Genomic DNA, 24552 nt, shown 5'->3' with positions numbered 1-24552 from the left:
AAAATCACAATCCAGTTGTATGTTTTTTGGTAATAAAATTAGCATTTTTTGATATTTTACATAGACAATCAGTTTACTAACGCAACGATATTCACACATTAATCGTTTTTTATTATATATTTTATGTTTTCTTAAACAAAAATCATTATCTTGAAACTAAGATGTTATAAGGGAAAAGTTAATATATTTAAAGAAAGAAAGAAAGAAAAATAAGAAATGTAAGAAGGATTTATGCTCACAAAAAACCACTCAATAAAAAATTCAAAAATTAAAAAAAAATCATAATTAAAAATATAAATATAAAACGAAAAAAAATTAAAAACTCAAATGTTTCCTCCGTCATTCTCGTTAAAAAACGACGAAAAGACACAATACCGAGATCAAAGAAACATTTATAACTAAAAGAAGACACAATAAATATATAAACAATATCAAGAAAAAAAAGACAAAATGCCAAGAAAAAAAAACACAATTAATGACGAAAATAAATACAAAACACAATGATAAACAAATAGATACAATTATTTTTTTTCACTCAACAATGTGTCTTTTTTTCTCAACGAGGAAGTCTTTTTTTTCATTTTTCATTAAATTTTTAGTTATGAATATTTTTCATTGCTTGTGTTCATCCTTCTTTTATTTTTCAATTTATAGAATAACCCTCGAAGAAATATGCCTACTCTGCATTCCAAACCAATTATCATATTGAAGTGGTACGCTATTATAAATTAATTAATATATTCATCATCGTTTATTTATACATTTCACAAGTGATAGGAATCTAGTATGGGCCACTCATTTATATTATTGAATAATTGACCTGAGAGGGAATAACATTACAAGATACAGACAACACGACCATACGTATAATTCTAAGTCTTAAATCCCCTACGTTGAATGGCAATTGAAATACGCCACACATCTAGTAGAGAATCGGGAGCCAATGAAGCAAAGAACCATTGCATCGAGTGAGCCCAATATGGCATGCAACGAGATTCATATCCTATTTGTCGAATTGAGGCTTTTACATACTCTTCAATTGTTGGGATACACAACGATGATTTTTTTATCATTGCAACTTGTGACGCCATTTTCGTATATACATATAATGGTACCTATAACGAGACTTTCGGAGTAAATAACATACAAATGATCTTATATGATACATGAAAACTGAAAAAAATAAAAAAAAAGACAATTACAATTATAAAAGAGCTGATTACGATAAGTTTGATGAAAGACCTAAAATGACATAATGGACAGAGAGAAATAACGTAAAAGAATAGTTCACCGATATTATCACACAAATTTATTTATATATAATGAAGAAAATCATTAAACTTTAATTTAATCATCTAAGTGCATAACTGAAGTGTTGCATTACACAATCATGTTGGAAATAGTGGACCGGTTCGGTTAATTTAACGCGTCCGACTGAGTTACGACCCGTGAGAGTTACACCTTGGGCAACGAACCAAAATCCGCTTAAATTGTTTAACCGGTAATGACTAATTATTTACGATCTATTATTTATATTAGATATAAATAATAATTGATAAATAACATGTATTATTTATCAATATGGACTTTCAAATAATTATGTGCTGGATCGTAATGGGCTTAGGTCGGTTTATATGTTGTACATATTAAAAACAAGGGATTAATATATTAGTTGAAAAAACCCTATCATTAATATAACACTAGACGGGTGCCCGTGCGATGCAGCGGGTGTTTGAACATGTAATCACATACAAATATAAGTGTTTATGATTCGGTAAAAATCTTAAAATCGTTTAAATCGGTCATTGGTTTGACTTCTTTTTTCTTTTTCTTTTTTACTTTTGGTTTGTTGGTCGGTTTCAAAATTTTCAAAACGTAGTGAACGGTTGGTTCACAGTTTATATCGGCAACTGGCCATATGAAACCAGAAAAGACTGTAAATTAACCTAATTGCAATATAATTCATTTTGTAATATTTTTTGTTATTATCTCACGTTATAGATCTTCCATTAATATTTACCATTTATGTGGCTAAAATTATCATTTTTTTATTTATGATCATCTCAAGTATCATATTATGTTGGTTTTTAGTTAAAATTGACGGTACATTTAAATTATTAATTATTTTAAACTAAATTTATTACTAAAGTTTAAACAGTGAAAACAAACTGGAACCAGGCCATTAGTAACGATTCGGTTTAAACTTTCAATTGTTGAGTTTGGTTTTGGACGACAAAAAATCAGTATTAACGGTTCGACTCACATGTTTAATTTAAAAACCATCAAAACCGACACCGAACACCCCTATGTAACATATTAATTTATTTAAAATGAAAAAAAATTACAACAATATCATCCAAATTAAAGAGAATAAAATGCTCGTTTTTATGGTGCAATTTGTTTATAAAAATATTAACGTATGAAAAGACTATAGTCGTTTAAAAATCATGGGTGGGAAGTTAGTTTACAAGTTAAATTAAAAACATAATATGGTTAAAGATGAGGGACCAAACTTGTAAGTTGAATGGATTGTGTTTAAAAGACAAGTTTACCCTTACTAACACATGTACCTCATGCTTTAAGTGTTGTAAATTACTTAAAAATGAGTGTTTTAATTTGCCCTTATTTGATGTGTTATATATAGTATAGATAACAAGAAAAGAAACCAATCAACAAAAAAAAGAGCCATCCGATCCCCGCATAAGCTGCAGGTCCCATCACTTGAAGCCGCTGGGTACTGTCGTAGGAAGCCACGAAGCAGCGTCGCCGCCGCCGCCGCCGTCCATTTATTAGTTCGTCGCCTAGCGCTTGTTCGTTGAACCTCGGTGTCTCAACCGGTTATTCATTAACCGAGGTAAACTTAATTATTGTCGATTTAGATTTATGTTTCTTTGGTTGTTTCGTATCGTACTCGTATCGTCTGTAACCGGATCCTGTACGGTTCCGTTAAATGGTGATTACTCGATTTTATATTCCGCTGCGTATTCTGTTATTAATATGATTAATAATTATGAAACTAATTTTATTAAACCGGGTTTAAAAGTTAAACCGTTGACTGATCACCACTGGAACTCAACAGTGGTATCAGAGCCTAGGTTACAACATACGAGTCGAATCCGGTCTTTTCACCGGATCTACATCATAAACTTCAAGCTAGTTGAAGTTTTTGATCTAGATAAGTTTTTTGAGCAATCTTGGTTTGGTCAATTTTTATTTATTTTATTTGACCAAAGTATTGCTCAACTTTATTTTTTTATTGAATATGTAAATCTGGCCCGACCTTGTGTGATTGATTGTTTGATTTTGGCCATATGGATGGTTCAAAGTTGTATTTTATTTTTCGGTTTTATTTTATGGTTTTTTGGCCACTTTGATGGTTCAAGATTGTAATAGATAGGGTTTGGTTTTTCATTATATGTATTTTTAATATTGTAATGAAGAAGACCCGAAGGAAAACCGAGGACGAGCTCGTGGAGTTCTCGAAGTCAGTGGGAGTTAGCAAAGATGACCGGATGCACCAAGAGTCCATCCTTGTGGTTGTTTGTGTTGTGGCCCCTTGACCCGATTGGTCTTGCTAATAGGCTCTAACAAGACCAATCACATTTTGGCCAATTAAGATTTACATATTCTTGTTTGTTATTGTGGTTGCTTGCCTGATTATAATAGGTTATAATACCAAAAACCTAATACCAAATACATTAAAATAAATTTTTAATCAACCAATTGAGATTTTGCAAAATTAAACTAAATTTGATTTTCCAAAACCTTATAACTTAATAGTTTTCTATTAACTTAAAATTGGTTAGACGTATCGCGACAAACTTAGTTTTTAATAGGTTATTTAATACTAAGTGTCCTGAGAGATGAAAGGGTTTATCATTTTTGTCCCGAGAATAAATACAGTAAAATTTGACTTTTACTCTATTTGGTAATTATAAAATTAATCCCAATTTAAAACCACTAGTTTGTGTCAATCCTACTACAAGTCACACTTGAGGCATACTGCAAAATTTCGAGTGTTTGGAGCTAAAGAACCGCACTTGTTTTCTAGCCTATCCCATCAAGGTGAAAGTGTTTCGTTGACACATCCAGCGCTTTCACACGTCACTGTACTAGGACAACTATTACTTTACTCTCCTGTTACGTGCTAAAGCTGTCTGGAGACTTAAAGTGGGCAAAGATGAGGCTAAACGTATCTATATAGACAATCGTTGTCCCTATAGGCCTCATAACCGAGATTTGTGCTCTATTCACAATTGACAATCGTTGTCAGTTTGCCTAACCACTTATTAATGTTGTGTGCTATAGCTGCCTTTAATAACTGGAAGCCAGATTCTTATGCACATATTTCATTAATGTTATTGGGTCATTAATAATAGGATTACAACATCGAAAATACTAACTAAATTTACTTTTGCTTTATTAATCAGATGTCTTCAAACGAAAATTCACCATACGCCCTTAAGTCTATCCTTGAGAAGGAGAAACTGAACGGTACCAACTTCATTGAATGGCACCGCAACTTAAGACTAGTTCTTACAATGGCAAAGCGCCTGTATGTTCTCGATGGACCTGTTCCAAACGAGCCTGAAAACAACACAGCCGCTGCTCGAAAAGCTCTTGACAAGCATAGGGATGACTCGGCTGAGGTCTCCTGTATTATGCTAGCCACCATGACTTCTGAGCTTGCTAAAGGCTTAGAAGACTTCGGTGCCTATGAGATGCTGGAACAACTCAAAGGCATGTTCTAGAAACACGCCCGTCAGGAGGGTTCGATACCATGAAACAACTCATAAGTTGCAAGATGGCAGAAGGGTCTCCCGTCAGTGCACATGTTCTTAAGATGAAGGGGCACATCGATCAGCTCAAGAAACTTGATTATCCCATGCTTAATGAGATGGCATCGGATTTCATCCTCAACTCTCTCCCCGGCTCTTACGACCAGTTCGTAATGAATTTCAACATGAATGGCTGGGTAAAGACAGTACCGGAGCTGCACAACATGCTCAAAACGGCTGAGATGAACATTCCTTCTAGGACCAATCAAGTTCTGATGATCCGATCTGCTGGTTTAAAGAAGCCCAAACCCAAGAATCAAGGTTATAAGGGAAAAGGCAAGAAGAAAGTTACTGTTGCTGCCAAATCAGCCACCAACACTAACAAGAAAGTTGCAAAGGCACCACCGCCGCCTCCTGAGGAGAGCCAGTGCTTCAAGTGCAACAACATGGGGCACTGGATGCGTAACTGCCCCGAACATCTAGCTGAGCTAGCAAAGAGGAAGGCCAATGGTGAAGGCTCTTCTCGAGGTATTTCCATATACGTTATTGAACTTTCACTGTCTCTAGCAACACATGGGTATGGGTATTTGATACCGGATGTGGTTTCCACATTGTTAATGTCTTGCAGGAGCCTGAGAAGTGGAAGAAACTAAATAAAGGCAGCATGGAACTCATCGTTGGAGATGGGAAGAGAGTACCAGTTCTGGCAACTGGAGTTTTTCATTTTACTTGTCCATCTGGCCTAGTTTTTCCTTTGAATAATTGTTTGTATGCTCCTGGTTTGACCAGAAACATTATTTCATTTTCATTGTTTCTTGAACATGGTTTTAAGTACGTTTTTAATGGCATGGCTATTTCTGCTTACTTAAATGATATCTTTTATTTTGAGGCTAAACCTCGAAATTGTATTTATGAGATTGATGTTCAACCTGATAATAACATATATCATCTTTCAAAACTTATCAAGACTAGCGTCAATGATACTTTTCTATGGCATTGCCGACTTGGCCATATAAGCAAGGCAAGAGTTAAAAGACTCCAATCCGAAGGGATTATTGAATCCACAGGACCGGACTCGTTTGATGATTGCGAATCTTGTTTAGCTGGCAAACTCGCCAAAGACTCCTTCACTCATAAAAGTGAACGAGCAAGTGATCTGTTAGGACTCTTACATTCTGATGTATGTGGACCTTTCAGAACCATGACTAGAAACCATGAAAGATACTTTGTTTCTTTTATCGACGATTATAGTCGATATGCTTATGTGTATCTTATGAAACACAAGCACGAAACTTTTGAAAGGTTCAAAGAGTTTCAAAGCGAAGTGGAAAAACAACTTGGTAAAACCATTAAAATGCTTCGATCAGATCGAGGTGGAGAGTATCTCAACTCAGAATTTATCACTTATCTAAAAGAGCATGGAATTGTTTCACAGCTCACTCCACCTGGCACACCCCAACATAATGGCGTGAGCGAGAGGAGAAATCGAACTTTGCTAAACATGGTTCGATCGATGATGTGTAGAACTAACTTGCCTCACTCCTTTTGGGGTTATGCCCTTATGACCGTCGCCCACATTGTCAATCTAGCTCCAACTAAGAAGATAGACAAAACTCCATATGAGATATAGCACAAAGGAAAGAAGCCCAAATTGTCTTACCTTAGAGTATGGGGATGTGATGCTTACATCTCAAGTGAGTCTGATGACAAACTTGATCCCCGCGGCGTAAAAGTTGTTTTCGTCAGATACTATAACCAAAGCGGTTATTACTTCTTTCATCTTGATACAAATACGATTTCTATCAAGAGGAAAGGCCACTTCCTTGAGAAGAAATTTCTCAATCGAGGGACTGGAGATAACATTGTTGATCTTGAAGAAATTCAGGAACCACAAACAACCGCTTAGGAAGTTGGAGCGTCTGATCAACAAGTTGTTGTTGCTGATACATCAGACATGAACACAAGCGTTCGCAGAAGTAGTAGGACTCCTGTACCAAATTCTAGATACCTATGGCATTTAGATGGTCCCGAAGTCTTGTTAGTAGCCGAGTCTGGTGACGAGCCTACTAACTACAAATCTGCTATCTTGGATCCGGAATCCGAGAAATGGCAGGATGCCATGAACGCCGAGATGCAATCCTTGCAGGATAACCAAGTTTGGAACTTGGTTGAGCTACCCCCGATAGCCAGGCAGTAGGGAGCAAATGGATTTTCAAGAGAAAAACCGACATGCATGGAAATGTGCAAACCTATAAGGCACGGCTAGTCGCGAAAGGTTTTACTCAAACTCAAGGTGTTGACTATGATGAAACCTTTTCGCTCGTTGCTATGACTAAGTCAATAAGAATATTACTTGCCATAGCCGCGTACTATGATTACGAGATATGGCAAATGGATGTCAAAATTGCTTTTCTTAATAGACATCTTTCTGAAGATGTTTATATGGTTCAGCCTGAAGGTTTTGTCGATCCTAAATATCCCAATAGGGTTTGCAAATTGAATAAGTCCATTTATGGACTTAAGCAAGCATCTCGAAGCTGGAATCTTCACTTTGATGAGAAAATCAAAGAGTTTGGTTTTGTCAAAAATGAAGATGAGCCTTGTGTTTATAGAAAGGCTAGTGGGAGCACTATATCATTCCTCATCTTGTATGTGGATGATATACTGATCATTGGAAACAACATTCCTATGCTTAAGGAAGTTAAGCACTTGTTGGAATCTTGTTTTGCAATGAAAGATCTTGGAGAAGCCGCTTATATTCTGGGAATAAAGATCTATAGAGATAGATCTAAGCGGATTCTAGGGCTAAGTCAAAGTACTTACATAGACAAAGTAATGGCACGCTTCTAAATGGAAAACTCCAAGAAAGGGGCTGTTCCAATGACTAAAGGAACCGTGTTGAGCAAATCGCAATCTCCGGAAACGGACATTGAATCTAAGCGTATGCAAGAAATTCCATATGCTTCTGCGGTTGGCTCTATCATGTATGCTATGTTATGTACTAGACCTGACGTCTCGTATGCCCTGAGCATGACCAGTCGTTTTCAACAGGGTCCTGGCATTGCCCATTGGACTGCTATGAATAACATTCTAAGGTACTTGAATAAGACCAAGGATATGTTCTTGGTGTTTGGGGGAGTGGAAGAGAAGCTCACTGTAAAGTGTTACACTGATGCTAGCTTCCAGACTGACCGAGATGATTCTCGCTCACAGTCGGGTTTCGTTTTCACTCTCAATGGAGAAGCTATTTATTGGAAGAGTTCCAAGCAGAGTGTAGTGGCGGATTCTACCACCGAATCCGAATATATAGCTTCATCGGATGCTGCTAAAGAGGCTGCTTGGATGAAGAAGTTCATCACCGATCTCGATGTGGTTCCGAGTATTCGCAAACCAATCGAGGTGTTCTGTGATATCACAGGTGCTATTGCTCAGGCCAAAGAGCCCAGATCTCATCACAGAGCCAAGCACATTCTAAGGAAGTTTCACCTCATACGGGAGATACTGGAACGAGGTGACATCATAATAAGCAAAGTAGACACAGATCAAAACCTAGCAGACCCGTTCACTAAACTGATGACTCAGGACAAGCATGACCAACACAGGGATGCTATCGGTCTTAGATTAGCTAGTAATTTGTTTTGATTTAGTATTTGGATGTATGAACATTTAAACAGTTATACTTTTGAGTTCACTTTTGATTTAATGGTTAAATGTAAACGTTGAATATTATAACTGTGTTCATTTTAATACGTTTAATCCATGAATATTGTATTCTAAATTATCCGTAGTCGGTCAGACTCGTGGGAGCAATTCTGAATTAAGACTATTCTGACTTTGGACTCAAAGGGTTAACTTCCAAACTCACAGACCTCATTATGAATGACGTTGGATGTAACTCGCATCAAATCATCTTCATGGAGTCATAAGATGCATTTGATATTGGTATGCTCATTTAGTATCCTTAGACCTGAGATACATATTAGAACTTTCGTTTACTAAAGGTATTCTTTGATCAATGTCAACCGCTATCGCGTAACTGCCAATCATAAAGGCATTGGTTGGGAGTATTCTGAAGTTCAGTGGGAGTTGTATGTAATCAAGATGGGATTCCGTACTCTTACATGATATGTAACAGTTAGACATCTTGGCGCCTTCGTTAATTCAAACTGGTAAAGTGTGAGGCCTCACCCAAACTTACTGTGTGTTTGATTGGACCATTTTGACTCAAGAACGAAAACGATAATGATTGAACGCCATATGAGATTGATCTGATCCATGTCTCATTGTTCAATTGGTGTCTTATATGGAAAGGATAAATGGCAACGATTACTATAAGCTCATTATCTTGCAATAGTGTATTCCAAGATGCTTTGGTTAATGACTTTAAAGTGTCATAATTTGTTGGGGGCAGCCATGTGTAGCTAGAGCACCGCTGGCTGTCTGCGTTAAGGAATTTAATCGAAAGCCGTCCAAGTGGGAGACTGTTGGAAATAGTGGACCGTTTGGTTAATTTAACGCGTCCGACTGAGTTACGACCCGTGAGAGGTACACCTTGGGCAACGAACCAAAATCCGCTTAAATTGTTTAACCGGTAATGACTAATTATTTACGATCTATTATTTATATTAGATATAAATAATAATTGATAAATAACATGTATTATTTATCAATATGGACTTTCAAATAATTATGTGCTGGATCGTAATGGGCTTAGGTCGGTTTATATGTTGTACATATTAAAAACAAGGGATTAATAATTAGTTGAAAAAACCCTATCATTAATATAACATAACAAGAAAAGAAACCAATCAACAAAAAAAAGAGCCATCCGATCCCCACATAAGTTGCATGTCCCATCGCTTGAAGCCGCTGGGTACTGTCGCAGGAAGCCACGAAGTAGCGTCGCCGCCGCCGCTGTCCATTTATTAGTTCGTCGCCTAGCGCTTGTTCGTTGAACCTCGGTGTCTCAACCGGTTATTCATTAACCGAGGTAAACTTAATTATTGTCGCTTTAGATTTATGTTTCTTTGGTTGTTTCATATCGTACTCGTATCGTCTGTAACCAGATTCTGTACGGTTCCGTTAAATGGTGATTACTCGATTTTATATTCCGCTGTGTATTCTGTTATTAATATGATTAATAATTATGAAACTAATTTTATTAAACTGGGTTTAAAAGTTAAACCGTTGATTAATCACCACTGGAACTCAACAAATCCTTGTGCTGAATCAAAGCAAATATACTTACACAATGTAAAGTAATTAATAAAAAAATAATATTAACGTTACCTGACACTGAATATCTATACCAAACGACTTGTATTCCACATATAAAGACCTTGAAAGTTGATCAATGTATCTGTTTCCAATTAAAATGTGTTAGTTCGAGTACGTATAAATAAAGCTTAAATTACACCTTTATAGTAGATACAAGTTATTATGGATTAATCCTTGTTTTATAAATGAGTCAATGCATGTTATTATTGTACCAAAATAGTTAAGCATGTGAATCCATTATCATCTAATAAACCGGCATCAATGTCATATAACCACAACCCTAATGCTAACGCGGCCCTTAACTATATCTTCCACGTTCACTTCACAAATGCCAACCATTTTAATGGTTTAATACCTACCAATTAGCCTTTGCTTATATTATTCACGCACCTGCACCATCTAATTAACATTAATACGAATGAGTCATAGTTTTAGTGGTTGAGGTGAGCTATCTAAAGACTTTAACTTATAAAGAGGAAAGTTTTGGGTTTAAGTGCTCATTGTAAAATATAAGGGGTTCTAGGTTGGATCAGAGAGTTTCCTCACATATGATGAGTTTCTTGTAAATGTGGTCTCCAGTAAAAAATAGAGATGATCAAATGGGAAAGTGATCCGTCAATAATTTAAATTAGTCATTCAAACAAAATAAAAAAATAATAATAATAATTCCTAATTAACATTAATGCCATCAACCCCGTTAATGAAAGTGGCATCCTGGCCGGGGTATCAACAAATTTTGTATGGGGCACACAAAAGAAATCGGTTTAAAAAAAGGTTGGGCTAATTTAAAAATAAGAATATCTCATAGAATAGTCTTTTAAAATCTATAATATATATAAACGAAACCATAAAAATCCTACGAGTCGCGATGTGGTCGCTCCCCTTTTTTTGGAGTCACCAGATTTGCTTGATTTTTAAATGGATGTTTCTCACACAGTTGACCTGAATTCACGGGTATGAGTATTACCAAACTCAGATATTTCTTAAATGGGTTATAACATCTCATTAAATTAAAAATTATTCTTACCAAATTATTGATAGGAAAATCCTATAAAATAGGATATATTAAAATTATTATATGATTTTTTTAAAAAGATATTATTTATAATTAAGAAACAATTTTATAATAAAAAAAATAAACGGGTCTTGGACCTCACCAAACCCAGATAACTTTTAAACCGGGTTATAACATCTTAGTTATTTATGAAACCTTTTTTATCATCAAACTCTAAATATATTATGAATTTTCTTACAATAAATAAAATTAAACTCTAAAAAAGTATATAAATATTAAAAACAAATAATGTAAAACAACCACCCGTAATACGGAGGATAAAAATTAGTATTATAATATACATATATATACTAGCTTTAGAGCCCGTGTCACACACGATATAATTAAAATTATAAAATTACAAGTTAAACAAATAATGTATATGAAAAATGTATTATATCTATGCTTGTATCTATACTATGTATGCATAAATTGATTTTATTTATATCACAAAATGATTTTTTTTAAATGAACTTAATAAAAAAGTACACGTGCAAAACGTACCCGATAACGCTCTTTCTATTGAAAACTTCATTTTTAGTGTCATATATGTATAATTGAAAGAATTTTGGTTATGAAGCAATTTAGGAAATAAGACTTCTCATACGATAGTAGTTCTAACCACTCAGCCTAGATACAGAAGGAGCATTACATTTATTGATATATTTATCAATTTACCACCCATCGAAGGAAATGAGAACATTAAATTGTAACGACGGATGTTCTTTAAGAACTATGTTTTTCTGAGCTACACCATGAAAAAGATTTTGATAAATTTTAGGAGACTTCTCGACTTTGTCATAATGACAACATAAAAGCTAACATGTTAACTCATTCAATTTTGTGAATATTTGGTTTCATTTAAGCATAGTTTTGCATGACATGCCTCTCATACAACGTTCTGATCACCATTGAAGGAAAAGTTAATGATATAAATATTTCAAATTTGATAAACGTTAGAAGAATTGATAGGCATTGGTGGCATGTCGAAAGTGCTCACAATCTTTTCTTATATTTTAATAATAAAGGGAAAAATAGTCAACCCATTCAATTTTGTGAATATTTGGTTTCATTTAAGCATAGTTTTGCATGACATGCCTCTCATACAACGTTCTGATCACCATTGAAGGAAAAGTTAATGATATAAATATTTCAAATTTGATAAACGTTAGAAGAATTGATAGGCATTGGTGGCATGTCGAAAGTGCTCACAATCTTTTCTTATATTTTAATAATAAAGGGAAAAATAGTCAATTTTTCAAATCCTGAACCTTTCGATTAATTTCAAAAATGTCCTTGAAAATAAATTTGAAACCCGAATCATGTTTAAAATTCTAACTTTCATCCGTTTGACATTTTCAAGTCGATACTTTGAATCAATAACAAATTTGACGATAAATCTATTTGCATTCTCAAACTTTTAAAAGTTCTCAAATTTTCCATTTTTGACCCGCAACAATTTTTACCTAAATGTCTTTAACTTGTACTAAACAATCTATTTACCAACTTTTGACCCAAAAAATCAAATTTAAGTTCCACAAAAAACACGAAACAATCTGTAACATCCTACATTTGATTATAATAAATAAATGAAATTTTGTTTATTCGATAAAGTGTAGTGTGTCGGTTTAGATAAATAAACTATAAGATGACGGGCTTAGACTTTAAAATATGGAATAAGAAATGGAATGGGCCTTAGGTCCATGGGCTTAAGGGAGTATAAATACCCCTTAAGCCGTAATCCTTTCCATTTTATCCATCACTACACCATAGCCTACACCATCAAAAACACACACAAACACTATTCTATAACCCGAGTCAAGATCCGAAGGCGAAAACCCAAGATTATTGGTACTAGAACGTTGAGACGAACCAAGACGACATCAAGACTTGACCGTGTGTAAGGCCCCGTTACCGGTAGCCCTACTTTCGTGTTGGATTTACTCATAAACGCAGTTCTAAATATCAGAGTTAATTAAAACATTCGCGGAATATAAAAGCTTTCATAAAACATTTCATAACAAAACACGTCTTGTCTTAAAACATCATTTTGTCTTTCAAAATAAACGAAACATTAAACTTAAACGTTTTGAGTCTTCCGATGCCAGCCTCTTATTCAGTGCCACATATCTCCTCAAGCGAGCTGCCTCATCCTACTCACCTGCGTGCATACTAAAAGTCAGCTATGCTGAGTGAGTTCTAGTTAATCATACACTATACAATACACATAAACTTATATTCTTTCATTCATACTTTCATACTTTCATACTTTCATACTTTCTTTTGTATTAACTTACTTTCATATCTTACGTTATAAAGAGCATTACGCCCTACATTCCTCGAGTATTATTAGGGCTCGGTACCCTCCTTCCTCGAGTATTATTAGGACTCGGTACCCTCCTTCCTCGAGTATTATTAGGGCTCGGTACCCTCTTTCCTCGAGTATTATTAGGGCTCGGTACCCTCTTTCCTCGAATATTAGTAGGGTTCGGTTCCCTAATTCTCGAATATTAGTAGGGTTCGATTCCCTCTTCGTTACCATACAACCATACATCATAACTCGAGTATTATTAGGGCCCGGTACCCTCTTCGTAACCATACAACCATCCTTTCCTTCTTTTATTAACTTTATCACATTCATACACATAAGCATGCATATCATACTTACCTTATACTTAGCGTTACAACCTGACAGTACGTGCAATATCCGAAGATCGTTCACGTATCGTCAAGCCATCATTCATACATATCACATCATTCACATAAGGCATACACTTATCTCTTAGGATAAGCGTATTAACAAACATATCGAGTATGCACACAGCCCCGAAAACATAACACATAATTGGGGCTAGAAACTCACCTGAACACGGTTACGTTCACCGTTAATCATAATCCCTTTCTTCAGTTGTGCACGGCTGACTGTATAACAAGTATACGTATCAATTAACTATCACTACTCATATCATCTTTCTAGTCTTAACTACTACCCACAACGAATGGGGGTCCGGGGGCAGCGCCCCTGGCAGCGGGGTCTAGGGGCGGCAGCCCCTAGCAGGGTCCAAGGGGCAGAGCCCCTGGCTGGGGTCGAGCTGCCATGTCAGCTTGGAAAAATTTTATTTACATTAACTGTCTTAACACATTTTCCATTAGGTTTTTAATTTATTTTCTAAGCGAACTTAACTTTAGGCGAAGTTAAACCTTAAGCGAACTTAGCTTTAGGCGAAGTTATCAGTTAGATGAACTTGGCCTTAGGCGAAGTTATCAGTTAGGCGAACTTGGCCGTAGGCGAAGTTATCACTTAGGCGAACTTGGCCTTAGGCGAAGTTATCAATTAGGCGAACTTGGCCTTAGGCGAAGTTATCAATTAGGCGAACTAGGCCGTAGGCGAAGTTATCAATTAGGCGAACTTGGCCTTAGGCGAAGTTATCAATTAGGCGAACTTGGCCGTAGGCGAAGTTAAGCTTTGAAGGCGAAGTTATGCTTTGAAGGCGAAGTTAAGCTTTTGCAGGCGAAGTTGTTCAGGTCAGCTACGGGTTTTGTTTTTATCAAGCATTTTGGCGATTTTAATACCCTTGTTATGGTTCGACATCACCCCCTACGTTCCCTAACCGTTTTCGTTCGTATATATATCCCGTATATACTATAAAGCTTGGACCTTTAAGGTAAAAACGTCCAATACTACGTAAACTTTAAAGGTCAAGAACATACCTTTTATACGTTCGGTGTGGTCGCGGTTTGCTTGGTTATCTCGTATATTGAAGATCTAATAATGGTCGGCTTGATTCTTGGTCTCGGATGTCTCTCTCTCTCCCTCGGCCGAATATGGTGTAATGTATGTGTGTGTTTTTGAGTGTGTAGAGATTATGATGGAAATGAAATGAGGGTTTAGGGTTTTAGGTTGGTTTAGGGGATATTTATATCCCTTAAAGCCCATGGACCTAAGGCCCATTCTCATTTAACCCATCTTAATTAATCTAAGTCCATGATCCGTTCTTTACTCGACATTAATTAATTAATAACGCGAAATCACTAAACGTAACTTTCTTTATTTAACATTATAAATTTTAGGATGTTACACCGTGTTCGTAGTTTGACTCGTTTAAGGTACGTTTATGACTTGAACATGTTCGTTTAGGTTCGGATTTCGTCAAGAAATCATAGATCTAGGTGGAATATGGTAAAAACGAATCCAAAGATGCAAAACTTACTAAAACTGGTTAATATATGATGGGTTAATCAATTGATAAACGAGCCGTAGTTATATATGAGCAAATCGCACCTCTGAAACGTGAATGTTTGGCTGATGGGACACCTAGGGTTTGTAGGCGCTATGATTTCGAGTTCATAGATACCTAAATCGTGATATTTCGTTTAGAATCGAGGGTTTAATTGCAGATCTGGTATAGGTTGACAAAGTCTGGATAAGACTGATGCTATTCGTTATGGTAAGATAACGAATTAGTTCATCAATTCGTTATGCCCAGATAACGAATTAGTTTGGCCATTCATTAAGACAAGATAACGAATTAGACTAACGAACTAGGATAGCGAACCAGATAACGAATCAGGTGATTCATTACTCTCCAATTCTTTATGATTAAGATAACGAAATAAGTCACGTTCAGATGGAATTGGAATGACGAATCAGATGATGATAAGGGACGAATCAGGATAACGAATCAAGGAAGAAAACATAACGAATCAGAGGCAATTCGTTATGGCGAATGAGTTAACGAATTAGAAAAATAAATTAAATCCTAATGGAAAATGTGTTAAGACAGTTAGCGAAAATAAAAATTTTTCCAGGCTGACCTGACAGCTTAACCCCAGCCAGGGGCTCTGCCCCTTGGACCCCGCTAGGGGCTGTCGCCCCTAGAACCCCGCTGCCAGGGCGCTCCACCCGGACCCCCGTTCGTTGAGGGTTTTAATTAAACTAGATAGCCTGATTCGAGTAGTGATAGTTAATTGATGTATGTAATTATTATACAGTTAGCCGTGCACAGCTCAAGAAAGGAATAACAATTAACAGTGAACGTAACCGAGTTCAGGTGAGTTTCTAGCCCCATTTCCTTGTTATGTTTTCGGGGCTGTGTGTATACTCGATGTGATAGCTAATACACTTACCTTAAATGGTAAGTGTATGCCATGTATGATTTATATGTTAATTATTTATATCTTGAATGTGAACGAAAGCTTGACGATACGTGAACCATCTTCGGATATTGCACGTATTGACAAGGGAGGTATGTATTTAATAGATGAATGTGTATGATAGATATATGTACAACATATGAATATGTTTGAACGAGTAAAGAATATATATGTATGATACGGGTATGTAAAGACAGAATGTACGAAGATGAAGAAGTAAGGGATCAGACCCTAACAATATCTGAGATAGAGAAGAGGGATCAAACCCTACTAATATCTGAGATAGACAAGAAAGGGATCAAACCCTAATAATATCTGAGATAGACAAAGAAAAGAGGGATCAGGCCCTAATTATATATGAGATAGAAAAGACAGTAATTATATAGTATGAAAGTTATAAAGTATGAACGTATGTATGAAGTTATATAATGAAAGTAAATTAGTAAAGTAATTATTATGTATCTTCGAATGCATAATTAAAGGTAAGTGTATGAATTGTATAATGTGTGATTAACTACAACTCACTCAGCGTAGCTGACTTTTAGTATGCACGCAGGTGAGTAGAATGAGACAGTTAGCTTGAGCGGGGACACATGGCAGAAGAATAAGAGTCTAGCATCTAAAGACTCAAGTTGTTTTTATGATTTGATGTTTAAATTGAAAGACACGAATGTTTAATTAAGACAAGTTATGATTTATTATGTAATGTTATGAAAGTTTTATATTCCGCGTAAAGTTTTAAATAACTCTGATATTTAGAACTGTGTTTATGAGTAAATCCAACGTCCAAAGTAGGGCACCGGTTACGGGGCCTTACACAATCATTGATAAAAAAAATTAAGAAATTAAATATGATAAACTTTGTTATGTCTGAAAGTGATTCGTATATACTAACATATATACTGTTTACTAAATTAACCAAAAAAATAAATGGATAGATTTATAAAACTATATTTGTAATTTATAAATTTATATGACAATTTACAATAATAATAATAATAGATAAATGGATGGATTTTAAAAAAATAGATCGACTTTTAAGCATATATTTATAACTTAATGATTAAAATATTACTTTGTAAAACGAAAGCATATTCGAGTTTGTTTTTTTTTAGAATCTTTTACAATATGCATAACACAATATGTTAATGATAACATTTGAAATTATATTATTTTTAATATTTGAGAAACATGGTTTGTTGTTGATTTTTAGATTTCACAAAGTATTTTGAAATAAATAGTAAAATAATATGCTAAAATTTATTTTTATAAAAAATGTATAAACGTTATATAAATTAGAGTGTAAAAGAAAAATGAATCATTCTTGATATATTGCATATGTTAATTAATATATTTGTTTTGAAGGGAAAATAATTGTAGGAACTAATCAAAAGATGATAAATGTCCAAAATTATTTTACTTTATTAGAATATATGTAGATATAGATGTAGATATATATATATATATATATTAATATGTAATATATAACATTTATTAATTATATATCATATATATAATATTATATCTATATTTACTTATTTGTACTCTCTAATACCAAACTAAATGTTTTGTCACTTGTCAATCCACATTAAACCTTAAAAACTTTTAAAATTATTATTCTTTTATCAAATATATAAAATTAGTAACTATAAGTTTATACTAAAAGTCCAAAATAAAAAGGAAATTAGAAAATAATTAATAACTATCCTACAAATTATATTTTCCTTTTTTAAAACTAAATAATATAAATCTAAAAACACGTTTTTAAATTAATTTTAATCAAATTGTTATAGATTAACCGATTATTAACACAATAAAAAACATATTATATATATATATATAGGGTAAGGTTAATGTAAAAAAACAATAATTTTGTGTGAAGCATAAGAATAGATGTACACCATTGGATCTATGATCTAGTGGTTGAGATTGATAGTTTCTAAAAGTTGTATAGTTTCCTATTTACATGGTATAGTGTCTTATTTAGGTAGTTTACAAATGTTTTAAAGCCTTCTCACAAAACAATTATTTTTTATTTGAACTATTTTCTATATATATATATATATATAAGGGTGGGTTATAATAAAAAAAAATAGTTTTGTATGAAGAGTAAGAATAAATCTGAGCATTTGGATTTATGATCTAGTGGTTGAGATTGGTAGTTTAAAAATACCAAATAGTTTCCTAAGATCTAGCTAAGATTTAGGCTAAATATGTAGTTTCTTAACTCTAAATTTTATGTTATATCTACTCTTCATACAAAACTATGTTTTTTTATTTTAATCATTTTTCTATATGTGGTGAGAATAATTTTTAATTTAATGAGATGTTATAACCCGTTTAAGGAATATCTGGGTTTGGTAAGACCCATACCCATGAATTCGGGTCAAATGCTTGAGAAGTCTCCATTTAAAAATCAAGCAAATCTGGTGACTCCAAAAAAAGGGGGAGCGACCACATCGCGACACGTAGGATTTTTATGTTTTCGTATATATATATATATATATATATATATATATATATATATATATAGGGGTGAGATCTAGAGAGAACTCCTTTTAAAGAGAGAACTAGAGAACTAGTAAAGAATTATTTTTAACTATTTTTAAAAATATATTTTGTGATTTCTTTTTTCTTTCCTCTTTCTAATAAGATGATATTGTTTCTAAAAAAAAACTTGTCGGTGTAGTACTGTAGTGCATATGTGCACAAATGCCTATTCCATATATACAATAGTGTTTTATTGCAGATAATACAACACATTTGCATTATCCAATACACACTATTGAATATATGCAAATACAACACTAATAATTGTATGCAAAACACATTATCGCATATATGTAATACAACACTAATCCACATATGCACTATATCGATTTTTTTTTAATTTTTGTATATAATATAACATTATTGCAAATATACAATACAAACAACTATATATATGTTATTCAACACTATTTAAAATATTAAAATGCACACTATTGCACATATGCATTATAAAATAAGTCGGTGTATTGCATATATGCATTACTCGTTAATTTTTTTTATTTATTTTTTTCATTTTTATATTTTTTTTGTGGTGAAGAATAACAACATAAAAGAATGATGAAAGAAAAAAAATTTTAAAAATATTTTTTTTAATAAAATTAAAAATATTTCATTATTAGTTCTGTAGTTCACTCCATAAAAAGGAGTTCTTTCATAATCCTCTCCCTATATATATATATATATATATAGGGGAAGGTTCATGTGAATTTTAATCTTAAATGAGAACGTAGGAAATAATAATAATTTATAAGAAAATGAGAACGTAAAAAACAATACCAATCTACATAAACATTTATTTATAATAACAAAGAAAAAAACTTAAAAAATAATCAAAATCAAGAACAAAATAATAACAGCAAATACCAACAAACACTTATAACAACAAAAGAAAAAAATCTAATAATAACAACAAAATATAAACCAGCAAATACTTATAACGTCTCATAATCGAAAACTAGCAAATACAAACAAAAAATAACAACAAACACCTATAAAAATAAACCTAATAATAACAACAAATTGGTTCTCACTGTTTTTATGTTAAGAATAAAATGTATTTGATCTTGTTTATATATATATATATATATATATATATATATATATATTAGATTATTTAACTCTTTTTTTTTCAAAATTGTAACTATATGAAGAATTCTAATTAAAAAGTACACCGAAAGTAAAGGTATTTTTAAGGAACGAAACTCAAATTAGTTTTTAAAGTCAATTATTTCACAAGATTGAAAATTTTAAAAATACAAATGATTTGGGTTTCTTTATCTTTAAATTTTAACATAATTCGTTGTGTTAATATTATATATATATATATATATATATATATATATATATATATTCAGTTTTTTTTATTTATATGCTACGTTTTTTTGGAAAACCAATGTAGTTTTATTGAAATACAATAACATGTAAGGTTAGTTAATCATATATTTTTAAACTAGTTTTTATCCCCCGTATTACGGGAGTTGTTTTATATTATTTGTTCTAATATTTATTTATTTTTTGAAAGTATATTTTTTTATTGTATTAAAGTTAATAACATACTTATGATTTGGTGATAAATTGTTTCACAAATAAATAAAGATGTTATAACCCGATTTAAAAGCTATATGGTTTTGATGAGACCCAAGACCCGTTTATTTCTTTTACTATAAAATTGATTTTTTAATTATAAATAATATTTATGAAAGTTAATAATATACTTATGGTTTGATGAGACCCAAAACCCATTTATTTTTTTACTATAAAATTGGTTTTTTAATTTAAATAATATATGTATCATTTTTAAAATAAATAAGATATTAATTTTTAGTTTATCCTATTTTATAGGATTTTTTACATCATTAATTTGGTGAGAATAATTTTTAATTTATTGAGATGTTATAACCCGTTTAAGGAATGTATGGGTTTGGTAAGACCCATACCCATGAATTCGGGACAAATGCATGAGAAGCCTCAATTTAAAAATCAAGCAAATCTGATGACTCAAAAAAAGGGGGAACAACCACATCGCGACACATATGATTTTTATGTTTTTGTTTATATATATTATAGATTGTTGTAAATTGTATTGTAACTTTTTTTTTGTCACTTTGATCCCTTTCTCTCACATCAATGTTAAGTAGCATTTAAAGAGATCATAAAAATATGAAAGTGGGGGCGGATCTATCTTTGTGGTACGTGGTTAGTTGGTCCTTGTGAGAAATATTTTTTAGTACTATTATAAAATTTTTGATCAATCTCTGTGAATATATAACGATAGTTAACCGGCACATGTCAGAAAATTTTCTAGATTGCCCAATACATGCAAGTAATTAACTTACGCTTTGCTAGCAGCATAGATTGCATACAAAGGATGTGAAGGGACAACAATGGCAGCATCAGAACCAACATTAACAATGGCACCTCTCTTTCTCTCAATCATTCCTCCAATGACAGCTTTTGTTACTAAACTTGTACCTTCAACATTCACCTTCATCACTTTCATCCAAACATCTTCATCAACCTCATGAAAATACCTAGCAACAGGATAAGTCACCCCTACATTATTTATCAAAATACCCACGTCAAGATCTTCACTAACAATCACCTCCTGCATCCCCTTAACTCTGGCTATCATATTGTCACCCGAAAAATCGACAACAAAAATCTTGATTTTAATAGATGGGTACAAGGATAAGATATTATGGGTGACTTCATCAAGTTTGGCTAGGTTTCTGCTAGGTGAAGACCCTTTTGGGCTAACTGAAAGGCGGAAGCTTTACCAATTCCGTCGGTGGCTCCGGTGATCAGAGCCCATGAACCGTAGTTCTTGAGGTTTTTGGGTGGCCTGAGGAAGGTGGTGAAAACCCATTTGATGAAAGTGAAAAGTAGTTTGACAAAGGAAAGAAAGCCAAGTGAAGAGAAGAATAATAGCCATAAAGGTAAAGGTTGCATGTTATTACTATCGGTAAAAGGTTTACAACCAGCATAAAAAAGTCTCCTATTATACATACACTTCCTAACTTCTAAGCTTATAAATTAATATTTATTATTATTGCTATTGTTTTCAATATTAAATGGTAATTAATGAACTGAGCACATGTCGAAGCATGAGTCCAGGGTCATTTGTGTTCTATATCGTTGTAGGTCGAATTCGAATCAACTTCATATACATATATAAATTGTTTTCACTTGCCAGTCATGTGTTCACATGGATTTAAGTATAAAAATGATAAGAAGCTAAAACTAAAGTGTTGATGTTGATATATAATTTAAAACACGGATAGGATAGGGTATTTATCGTGAAATTATTTCAGCTATGGTACTCGTGAGTTTGTTAAAATTATTCGTTAAGAATTCTCAAATACATTTCTTAGGTTTTAAATTTTTGACAAAATAACAAAAGACATATATCTTTATGTTTGAACGTTTTTTCAATGGACGCCATTTATCAAAAGAAAAGGCAGAAAGCATATTTTATGTTTCAAATCACTTTCATGTTATGTCTTTTAGAACTAGCCTAGTTAAATTTTTTCGTTAAATTTGATTATGTGCAAAGCACATGAGAGCAGTGTGGCCATTTTACCCCCTTAAAGACTATTTTTTGAGAAGTAAAAGAGATTATGTGGTGTGTGGGACCTACAATTTTTATTCTTATTTTATTTTAAAAAAATGTAATGTCATCCAGATAACTAACGGGGTTAGTGCTCAGTTAGTTAGGAAGGGATATAAGAAATAAAGTGAAAGTTGGAAGTGGTGAATAATTAAAAGTTGTGAGTGATATCTACTAACCGGTGAAAATTGAAAGTATTAAAAACCAATATCCATTTTTAAAACATAAGTAATAGGTGTTATTACATTTAATACAAAACTAAAAAATAATTATGTAGCAAATTATTACATATGTGTATAAAGATTATTTTCTCTAATAAAAACCAAAATTCTATTAAGTTCATGAGTGTAATCAAACTTTCTAACTAAGTTTGACTGTAAAGCTCGAACTTGAACTCGAACTCATTTATTAAACAACCTTAAATATAAGCTTAAGCTCGACACAAGTTTGTTTAAAGATTTCTTACCATATTAACAACAATTATATATACAATTAAATAAAACCTTAATAAACAAATGCTGATAAACATTATATATGTAATTACCATTATATGTGTTTGTTGATCCATTATTTATTGGAACATTGATAACCTGATCATGGAACCTGTAAATTGTTTTTTTCTCAAATTCTCAGACATGCGGAGATACAAATAAAGATGAATGGTAAGAGCCGATTTATTTGACAATATCATGGTTTATAATGATGGATGTAGAAACTAGACCGTATTTACGAAATCACTAAGTGCTCGAAGAATGCACCCAAGACCAGCTTTCTGTGTTAGTTTCTCGTGAATCTTTAGGCATTGCTCACATAACGAGTGATCGCCTGTAGACAATCCTCTATACAAATACCTGTTAAGTTAATAAAAAAAGTTTTAAATTATAACTTGTAAGTGCAAAGAGTTAATATCATTCAACTTCTTAAAAATGAAAACAATGGACTAACTTCATGAGGATATCATAGTACTCAGGGTCCAAAGAGGAAAACATTAGATCCACACCTTTTATTGCCATTAATGCTCTACGCACCACAAGCCAGTTTGCAGACTACACAAAAACCACACACTCAATACACATCTTTCATATCAAATACAATTACAAATTTACAATCACAAGAAAAGGAAATCCTGACATCTTATTATAACAAAAAAATTGTTTTTCTCACTTCTATCTTCTATTAAATAACTCCTTCTTCCATATTAAATAAATATTAATGAATTCAAATAACTCTCTTTTTTTTAACGACTTTAGTGTAACTGGCTACTGAATTAAAGGACTCTGAAAGGCTAAATTTTATTCTAATGTTTCATTTTTAAAACTTACTAAAGCATAAGATAATTTCAATTATATTTTAGCTTATAATCAGGGATGCAAATATCCCGACTAGGGGCTAATCCCCGATTAATCGCTAGTCCTAACTTCAGCGATTAATTTTGAGCTAATCGGCTTAATCGGTCAATGGTCAAATCCGGCCAAAATCAGGATTAATCGGACATAATTGGCCTGTTCTGACGAGTTTCTGGCCAAAATGAAAGATTTTCGCCGAGATTCCGATCAAAATTAGCGGTTTTCAACGAGATTCCAGCAAAAACCGCGGGTTCCAAAGAGATTTCAATCAATTTCTGGCCAAAATGTGTTTGTGTATGTATAAAAACATTGCTTATAATATTTAACTTTATAATTCTTAAATCTTAGTTATCTGTAATTATAATTCTTAAATCTCTGTTATTCCTTATTCACCATTAATGATGATTACATCCAACATTGAAATCCTCACAAACGCCTGTTTACAAGTTAGAATTATTCAAATCGTATAACATTAGTCAAAATATGTCGCATTTAGGGATCAAACCTTGCATCTTTCATCTTTAGTTTTGATAGGAGATCCTTCAAGAGCAGTCGTGAGTGCATCTACCGGTTTGTACCTGATGATCAATTGATCATGATTTAATACGAGGAAAAGGTTATGAAAATGATTGTTACATAGATCAAGAGTAATTATTTAACTGACTGTTTGATTAAGGTTTCGATCTTTCGAGATTTGTTTTCGATCCTTGCTATGATGGCTTCTGCGTTTTCTGCTTCCACGTGATCTCCCGGTTTTGCCCGATCTTTACCCTTTCCCTTCTCCAT

The 24552-nt window shown here is 33.1% G+C and overlaps 1 protein-coding gene and 1 pseudogene across 2 annotated transcripts; both read right to left on the bottom strand.

The window, feature by feature from the left end:
- Positions 1-872: 872 nt before the first annotated feature.
- On the bottom strand, positions 873-21762 carry LOC143548029 (very-long-chain 3-oxoacyl-CoA reductase-like protein At1g24470; annotated as a pseudogene). The gene is made up of 3 exons (XR_013137878.1): positions 21150-21762; positions 10068-10137; positions 873-1115 (listed from the first exon to the last, which is right to left on the bottom strand). The product of XR_013137878.1 is annotated as a very-long-chain 3-oxoacyl-CoA reductase-like protein At1g24470 (transcript).
- Positions 21763-23135: 1373 nt separating this feature from the next.
- LOC143548038 (actin-related protein 2/3 complex subunit 5A-like) lies at positions 23136-24552 on the bottom strand. The gene is made up of 4 exons (XM_077039307.1): positions 24431-24552; positions 24272-24344; positions 23366-23466; positions 23136-23271 (listed from the first exon to the last, which is right to left on the bottom strand). The coding sequence occupies exons 1-4, from the start codon at positions 24550-24552 to the stop codon at positions 23136-23138; spliced, it is 432 nt and encodes a 143-aa protein (XP_076895422.1).

This window comes from Bidens hawaiensis, unplaced genomic scaffold (genome assembly GCF_021521415.1).
Source record: "Bidens hawaiensis isolate Kalapana, Puna unplaced genomic scaffold, B.hawaiensis_p1.1 tig00014901_1, whole genome shotgun sequence".
NCBI lineage: Eukaryota > Viridiplantae > Streptophyta > Magnoliopsida > Asterales > Asteraceae > Bidens > Bidens hawaiensis.
The sequence above is the reverse complement of the archived record's forward strand: the minus strand, read 5'-3'. Positions and strand labels throughout refer to the sequence as shown.